At 46.8% G+C, this 8595-nt stretch overlaps 1 protein-coding gene across 1 annotated transcript; it reads left to right on the top strand.

Annotated features, from left to right (window-relative positions):
- Positions 1-1782: 1782 nt before the first annotated feature.
- Positions 1783-7845, top strand: LOC102439927 (sodium- and chloride-dependent GABA transporter 3). The gene is made up of 4 exons (XM_023749401.1): positions 1783-2020; positions 5153-5287; positions 5411-5551; positions 7751-7845. The coding sequence occupies exons 1-4, from the start codon at positions 1783-1785 to the stop codon at positions 7843-7845; spliced, it is 609 nt and encodes a 202-aa protein (XP_023605169.1).
- The last annotated feature ends 750 nt before the right edge of the window (positions 7846-8595 follow it).

Below are 8595 nucleotides of genomic sequence, written 5' to 3'. Positions count from 1 at the left end.
GACTTGAGCAGTTGTAAGCTAGAAGGATAGGAAATGCTGCAAGACAGGGAGGCTCTCTCTGACACTGCCCCAGAGGAATGGAGAGCACAGTGGGTGGCTTAGTGAGAGCTCACTTGGCTGGACTTCTCCAGGGATGGGAAATGATGGAGGTGGATCTGATTATCTTTGTAGCCCCTTGGAAATCTGACATTCTTTCCCCTTTCTTCTTTCTCCCTTCCTCCCCTCCTTCCTCTTTTGCTCTTCCACAAATATTTACTGAGCACCTACTCAGTAAATATGCTAGGTCTTGTACTAGGCTCTGTGGCTATTATAATAAACAAAACAATGTACAGGGTGAGGCAAAAGTAGTTTTACAGTTGTTTGTATGGAAAATAATACAAATATGCAAATAGACCGAATGGCGGAACAACCAGTCACTATGATGTGCACTGACCACCAGGGGGCAGACACTCAACGCAGGAGCCGACCCTGGTGGTCAGTGCACTCCCACAGGGGGAGTGCCGCTCAGCCAGAAGCCAGGTTCACGGCTGTCGAGCATGGTGGTGGTGGGAACCTCTCCCACCTCCACAGCAGCACTAAGGATGTCCCACTGCCGGCTTTGGCCCACTTCCTGTGAGCCTAAGCCGGCAGTCGGACATCCCCCGAGGGCTCCCAGACCGTGCACCGGGCCTCTAGTAATAAATAAGAATACAAGAATAAACTCTGTGTTTCATGTACTCACAACTGTAAACCTACTTTTGCCCCACCCTGTATATCATCCTTACAATTGAATGGGGAGACCAGCATTAAACAAGGATGTGCACAAATAGTGTATGTGTGTGACTACACATTGTATGATAGTATTAATAATTGCTATGTTTACTGAGCACTTCCAAAATAATAAGCACTTATAAGCATTTCTCACCCCATAAGAAAGGCAGGTCAGAAAATAGAGGCACAGCGTGGTCAGATGACTTCACACAACTAAGGTAAGTGGAGCATGAGATCAACTTAGATTTGCCTGGCTTCTGGCAGGTGCACTTAACTGCCCCGACTCACTGTGTTTAGAGCAGTGGGCACCAGGATGAACAAGATCTGGAGGTGTCCCCACCCTCGGGGAGCTCACAGTCCCTGAGCATGGGGAAGAAACCAAGAGTTCATCACTCCCTTTTTCCTCCGAGTGTGGCCCCTGGACCTGCAGCATCCACAGCACCTGGGCGCTTGTTAGAACTGCGGAAGCTCCAACTCCGGACCAGGGGACTGACTGCAGTGTAACAAGACCCACGCGTGCTTGGTGTGCACTTTCCAGGTGGAGAAGCCTGGTCTAGAGCCCACTGCTCCGATTAGAGATGAGACACCCTGGCTCAAGCCTTTGCAGGTCAGAGATGGTGGAACTTCAAGGCTTGGTTTAGGAACCCAGCCTAGGCCTGAATGGGCGGTTCCACTCTTGTCCTAGGAGGCCAGCGGGTGGGACAACGAAGGGGAAGAAACGCAAGGTGCTCAGAGCATGCACGGTGCTCAGAGCATGCACGGTGCTCCATGGCGCTCAGCGCGCGTAGCGCTGTCGGTGCGCATGAGGTGCTCGCAGGCAGGCTCCGGGGCCGAGCCCAGCGGAGGCGGCGTGGGCGCCCTGAGGGCCTGGCCGCCGCGCCGCGCCCCCTTCCCCGCGCCGGGCCGGGTCAGCCCGGCCCCTCAGCTCCACCCCCTGCCTCCCCCTCCCGCCCGCTCGCGCCTCCTGAAAAGCCTACCAGCCCCGGGCGGCGGCGCAGAGCCGGCCCGGCGCACCAGGCAGCCAGTGCGGCCATGACGGCGGAGAAGGCGCTGCCTCTGGGTAACGGGAAGGCTGCAGAGGAGGCGCGGGAGTCTGAGGCGCCAGGGGGCGGCGGGGGCGCGGCGGCCGTGCGGGTCCCGCGCGACAAGGCGGTCCACGAGCGCGGCCACTGGAACAACAAGGTGGAGTTCGTGCTGAGCGTGGCCGGGGAGATTATCGGGCTTGGGAACGTGTGGCGCTTCCCTTACCTGTGCTACAAGAACGGAGGAGGTGAGGTGGCCGGCGCGCGCGGCCCTGGAGAGGGCGCGGGAAGGGGGAACCAGCCCAGTGGGTGCTGGGAGGCTGGGCGTGAGCGCGAGACCCCTCCCGCGCCTGCATGTAGCGGGGCCCTGAGGGGAATGCGGGCTCTCGGCCACCTGGCGCGGGAGCTGACCCCCGCCAGGCGCACCTGCCCAGCGCGCATGCGCACGTGCTCTTCGCACCTCCGTGAGCCGCCTGCCGGCGCCGCACGTGATGGCCTGTCTGCCGCCCAGTCCAGGAGCCTTTGCCTTTGCGACCTGTACTGCCTTTGGGGGCGGGAGACAACCCCTTGGAGCCTCCGCTTTGCTAACGGGAAACCTCCATGAGGAAAAGGAGCTGGGTTTTGAGCGCTTACTGAAACGCCAGGCTCCATACTGAGCATCCCGTTGAATCTGTAGACTCATCTCACCCATTTTGCAGATGAGGCAACTAAGGGTCAGAGAAGTCACTCTCTTACGAACTGTAATAAAGATGGCGTGCTGATACCAAAGGCCTTGTTTTTAAAGTAGGATTAGACGGATAACAGGGAGTACTTTTTGGTTAGGCTCTGCTGTTTGATTTCCTGCCCAGTCTTTCATTTGCTCTTAAGGCCCTTTCTATGGCCTCCTTCTGGGCCTCTCTGGTGGAAGAATTGGCACCAAGCAGTTTCCTTTACTGGTCTCACAATCACCCACGACAAATAAATAGTAACAACGTTGACTTATTGTTTAGGAGCTGCTTAGAGATTGGGGGTTGGGACCCAGGAAAAGAAGGTGATGAGATAATCCTTTGTAGTAACAACATTTCCAACTAAGTTTGGTGGAGATGCAGCAAGTGCATCCTCAAATCTCTCAGTTTAAGACATGGGCTCCAGACTCCAGGAGCTCCCACCTGTCATTATTATCAGAACAGCCAGCAGGTCTGAGGCAAAGGACCTTGTAAAACTGTATTGGGTGGCATAGTTTCCCCAAGACAAAGCCTGTATCTATGTATTCTTCTCCGTCTTTGCTGTTTCCCTGCCTCTCCAGCAGATCCCCAGACCTCAGTGAAAGTAGTTTGGAGTTGGCTGGCAGGGACCATGCTGTTAGGCTGTGTGGAGCAGGATTTGATGTGTGAGCAGCTGTAGGGAAAGCAGTAAGGGTACTGCTTAGCCTGAACCCTTTCTTTGGAGACATTCATCCTGAAGGCACAGGCTGCTCCATGCCTGCTCTACACTGGTGACGACGTGGCTGCTGGTGTAGTGGCGTGGCAAGGGGCAGAGAAGCAGTGGACTCCGGGACCCTGAATGTGCCTTGCACCCTTAGACATGGATCCCCCTTTTCTTGCAAATTCAGCCATCATAAGCTACATGTCTGCTTAGAAACATGTGCAAACCCTTTAGAATAGCCCCAGACAAAAATTGTTTTAGCATAATATTTTCATGCCAGAAATTTTTATGCCGAAACTAAAAGCATTTCTAAAAGCAGAAAGCAGGATAAGTTGGGTTCATTACAAGTTCTGCCACAGATTTAAAAGGTTGTGGTGAGTAAAGTTTAAAAATTAGTCTTTTTTAAAAACTAACTTTCCGAGATTCTCCATTGGGTACACAGATATCTTGATTTAATTGAGACCGTCACCTTAAGTATTACTAGCTTTGTGGATATATAGGCCAAAAGGCTTTTAAAAGTGTCATTTGTTAGGTTCTAGAGCAGTGGTTCTCAACCTTCCTAATGCCGAGACCCTTTAATACAGTTCCTCATGATGTGATGACCCCAACCATAAAATTATTTTTGTTGCTACTTCATAACTGTAATTTTGCTACTGTTATGAATCGTAATGTAAATATCTGATATGCAGGATGTATTTAGGGGACCCCTGTGAAAGGGTCGTTCGACCCCCAAAGGGGTCACGACCCACAGGTTGAGAACCGCTGTTCTAGAGGATTTACAGGTAAATTACAGCATAGTAGGAAAGCTGCTGCAGCTTGTTTTAATCACAAGTTTAAATTCAGCAAACACCCTCTTATCCCCTTTCAGACACTTTTGGCCTTCTAATATTGTTGGGGTATCTGTTTATCAACTGTTTACCTTTTTAAAAAATATCCACACAGCTCTACTCAAAGATTTTAATGGTAGTTTAAAGTATTTCTTTTCTAATGTGAAACTTTAAAAATAGTGTCTTGCACAGAAAAGCTAAGAACCTTTCAAAACCTGGTGGATATGGTTCTATTATCAGGATTAATCAAAATTGTTGCTATTAATCCTGCAGTTAGAGAGACTTCATTTAGCAAAAAGCAATTTCAGTTAAAGCCTTCATTTGTGAGATCAGATGGTGGGGAATGGCATGTGTTTTTCATGCTTTGTTATTAGAGAGAGAGAGAATGAGGGATTTGGAAAAATCCCTTTCTGGTTATAATAGCTCATGTTCACCTCAGTTATTTAATTTGTTTTACAGAAAGGCACAGGCAATGGGTATTGTGTTTCCAAATAGGAGCACTAAGGCTTATGGTGGTCTTTTCTCAGATTGATCCAAAGCCAGCCTTTCTGGACAGATTCTTGCTGCAAACTCTTTATAACTCAACTTCATACCTGGGCCTCAGGTATAGGCGCCTGATATTGCTCATTGCATATCTCCTTAAGATTACTTTTCTTTATGAAGAAGCTATTTTGCAGGTCATTTCCAAAGTACATAGAAGAAGGGGTCCCCTCACCTGGCCTTTTGAAGTTACTTTAGAATAAAAAGGAAGGATGCAACATTCAGAGAGAATGAATTTGACCTATGCTGGAGGGTGAAATGTAAAAACAAAAAAATCAAGCAATGAAACACTTTCTTTTACATTATCATCTTATCTACACAATAATTCTGTGAGATAAGTGGTGTAGATATTAGGTATTAAAGCCCCATATTACAGAGGAAGAAGTTGAGGCAGGGAGATGAGAGATAGATCACTCAGGGTAACAGGTAGCAGAGGGCACAAGCCCAGGCCCACATTTTCTGACTCTGGTCCTCATCCTGGCAACCTGAACTCAAGCTCAAAGAACATTTTGTCTTGCCTGTAGTAGGTGCTTAGTAAAGATTTCTTGTGCTGAACATAAAATGGTGGGAGCAATTTTAACCTCATTCCCATATTTTGCATTCTTGCAGGAGCATTCCTGATTCCCTATGTGGTGTTTTTTATTTGTTGTGGAATTCCCGTGTTTTTCCTGGAAACGGCTCTGGGACAGTTCACGAGTGAAGGTGGCATTACATGTTGGAGAAAAATTTGCCCTTTATTTGAAGGTAAAGATTGAGTTAATCAGAAAATAAAATTATGCCTGAGTGATGTTAGGTTATGACGAGTAGCTGAACTGTTTATGTGAGGTGGACAGAGATTTGAATCATTCCCTTTCCTTGTTCTTTCAGGCATTGGTTATGCAACACAGGTGATCGAGGCCCATCTAAATATATATTACATTATCATCTTGGCATGGGCCATTTTCTACCTGTGCAACTGCTTCACCACCGAGCTCCCCTGGGCCACCTGTGGGCATGAGTGGAATACAGGTATGCCCTCAGGGAGGGTCTCTCTTCTGGTCCTGCTGGAGGACCTGGAATTGGGGGTGTGTCTTTGTCCTGGAATCAATCCTGACCTCTGGGCTCTCTCTGTGAGTCCAGATTCCACTGAAACTGTAGGTCAGTTCTGCACTGGGTCTGGGTCCATGCTGTGGGTTGCAGTGCTGAAACCTAAGCTGAGCCCTGGTCCAGGAATTGGCATGGGTAGAAGATGATAATGCTTTTTCTTCGCTTTGCCAAATACAGAGACTGAGCCCTTTGGGGGCAGAGTTTCACCATGAGGGATTCAGACTCTAATTTCAGCCCTGCTTCTCTAGGCATTGGATTTTCCTTTGTGAAATGAAGGGGTTGCAAATGGGGCCAGTAAGCCAATTAGGCTTTAGGTCAGTGACCAGCAAATATAAAAAATTTATTTGACAGCTCAAATTGAAAAATCAGAAGACTTCACATGAAAATCCAGATTTCCAGCTTCTCTGGAAAAAATTGAAAAGATCTGGCAACACCAGACCCACATTCTTGCTTGGCAGCAATGGTTGCAGCAGAGAGGCAGCTGTTACCTTTGGATGAGGCCACAATCCTCACCCAGTCCACTTTGCTCATTTACTTTACCTGTCCAACACAGGTAGATATTTGAATTCACTATCCGACCCTACCGCTTGAATAAGTAACTTTTTAGATTACTTTAGATTCTAATTTGGTATTTGCTTTTCAATTTGTCATCCTTTCAGGACCCAGTCATAATCCAGAGAAGGCAAATTCATAGCAACTCATATCTGTGGTATCTATGCTTAGAGCAGACATCACTAATCAATTGTAGAACTCTTTCCTTTTGAATTTAGTGTTTACCTCAGAACCCTTCTCAGCAGTGCTCCAGGCAGCTACTGCCTTTTGACTGAAATTGACATACATGCTGTAAGCTATTTACCATCCCTGTAGTTAGGTTGTCCCTGGAAGCGGCCTGTCATCCTGAAGGCTGAATTATGGTGAAATTGGGTAGGATGTTGGTCACCAGCAGAAGGAACAGCAGGTATTAGGCCTAGAAAGTGCTATGAACTAGCTTCTAGCCCTGCATAGCTTTGCCCTGCTCCCTCTCCTGTTGCATTTTGTGGACTTTTCACTGTCTCTTTAGGGCCCTGGTTCTTAACCTTTCTTTGGCCAGGGATCTCTTAGAGATGTTTATCAAATTAAAATTCAAGGACATATTCTTGGAGGCCTGTGAGTCCTCCATGATAATTTAATTGTGTATATTTATTTTGAGGCTACTCTAAAAATATGCACAGGTTCTGGATCATCTGCGCAACACCTTATAACAGGACAGTCAGGATATTCAGTGCCTGACTTTGTTCGTGTTTACAATTAAAGATGTATTCTTGGTAAATAGGATGATGGCAGCCCAGGAGAAAAGAGCAGAGAGATTTAATTCATAAATGGTGCATTAGTACTAAATGAAATTCCAGTTGAGAACACCTCAAGTTATAGGAATAAAGGTTTTGCAAAAGCATGAACAGAGAAAGATGGTGATAGAATTGAGTCTCAAATAGTGCATGGAAAAATAGGCAAGCCAAGACCAATATAGACCCTGCCTCCTGCCTGTCAGTTCATTTCTGTTGAAATCCATTTTAACATTACAAAATGGCATTATCTTACACACCTGTTTTATGCTATCAATTTGAATTGTATTGGGTCTGTAGTTTAGTTGGTATTTATTGGTAAATTTAATTCTAGTTTTATAGTTGTATGAATGCTGTAATTACAAAGACTTTGTAACTCGTTATTTATTTGTGCTTGATTAATGATTATCTTAATAAAAATACCTTGTCAAACTTAAGTGTCTGAGAATGTGTTTTACTCTAGAAAAAAGAACTTTGAGAAACATCATTTTAGAGAATCGGACAAGCCTTTGACAGGGAAGTGGAAAAAGGGGAAGGAGATTCGGGAACAAGGCAGGGAGAAAGTTTGATAGGGCACATTGAGTGAGAATAAGAGAGAAAAGGCTCCCTGCCCCCCAAACTTTTCCTCCTGTTTGAATCAACCAGACCAAGCCTCTCAAACTGCAAGTTATTGATTTTACCCCCACTGTTCTTTGAGGCATGTTTACTTGGAGCAGTTGCTCCATCGGCTCTGAATGTTTTTCAAGACCCAGCCCTTGTGGAGGTTAATGTTGTATTTCTTGTCTTGTTTCCACTGTAGAGAAATGTGTGGAGTTCCAGAAACTGAACATGAGCAACCACAGCCATGTGTCCCTGCAGAATGCCACCTCTCCCGTCATGGAGTTTTGGGAGTAAGTGGAATCTGACTCATCTCCCTTGTCCTGTGAAGTCACCGTCCTTGTTCTGCTCAGTTAATATTGCCCTCACCCGTGGAAAAGGCCTGACCCTTCCTCCAGTCTTGCACTTCCTGGCGTCCGTGGGCATTTAATGGCGCTGGGAGCCAGAGTGGACCTCTTTAGAGGTTCCCCAAAGGGACAGCTGAGAGAAATGCCTTCTTGTTCTTTGATGACATGTCAGCATGCCTAGTTGCTTATTAGGGCAAGAAGTGATTGGTAAAATGATGCCCAGTTTAAAATGTATTTTTAACAAAAGAGAAGATGTTTGCAAAAATCTTAAGTCAAGAGTACATTTAGCCTGGAAAGCAGACCTCTCCAGGGGGAACAGGTGAGCTTTCTTTCTATAGCTGAAGTAGATGAACTTTAATGGATAGAGGTTATCGAGAGGCAGGTTTCAAATGTGCTTAAGGAAGAGCTTAGTCTCGCAGCATTGTCTGTAAGTACTTCTGAAAGTTGTGAGCACTCATCCCCAGAAGTGTTTGACCAGTGTAAGGCTGCTGCCGAGTGTTGTTGGGGAGGTGTCTGAATCCACAGACATTACAGGCAGTAATTGTGTGGGTGGGTGGGCATTTCCCGGGAGATGGGAATTTTTTATCTGTGTTCCAAAGGGGTTTATGACCTGGGAGTTACAGGGCTGCCACATATGGTTGTATTAGTTGTTCGCTGCAGACCCCTAGCGGGGCATTATGAACACTGTGGAGTGTGTGCT

The sequence above is a fragment of the Myotis lucifugus genome, unplaced genomic scaffold, assembly GCF_000147115.1.
Source record: "Myotis lucifugus unplaced genomic scaffold, Myoluc2.0 scaffold_8, whole genome shotgun sequence".
Taxonomy (NCBI): domain Eukaryota; kingdom Metazoa; phylum Chordata; class Mammalia; order Chiroptera; family Vespertilionidae; genus Myotis; species Myotis lucifugus.
The sequence above is the reverse complement of the archived record's forward strand: the minus strand, read 5'-3'. Positions and strand labels throughout refer to the sequence as shown.

What these genes read in the sequence shown, in the direction of transcription:
- LOC102439927 (XM_023749401.1), top strand. Translation starts at nt 1,783, where the DNA reads ATGACGGCGGAGAAGGCGCTGCCTCTGGGTAACGGGAAGGCTGCAGAG. An exon ending in AATTTGCCCTTTATTTGAAG is followed by an intron (nt 5,288 to 5,410) that starts GTAAAGATTGAG and finishes TTGTTCTTTCAG; the next exon opens with GCATTGGTTATGCAACACAG. An exon ending in TGGGCATGAGTGGAATACAG is followed by an intron (nt 5,552 to 7,750) that starts GTATGCCCTCAG and finishes TTTCCACTGTAG; the next exon opens with AGAAATGTGTGGAGTTCCAG.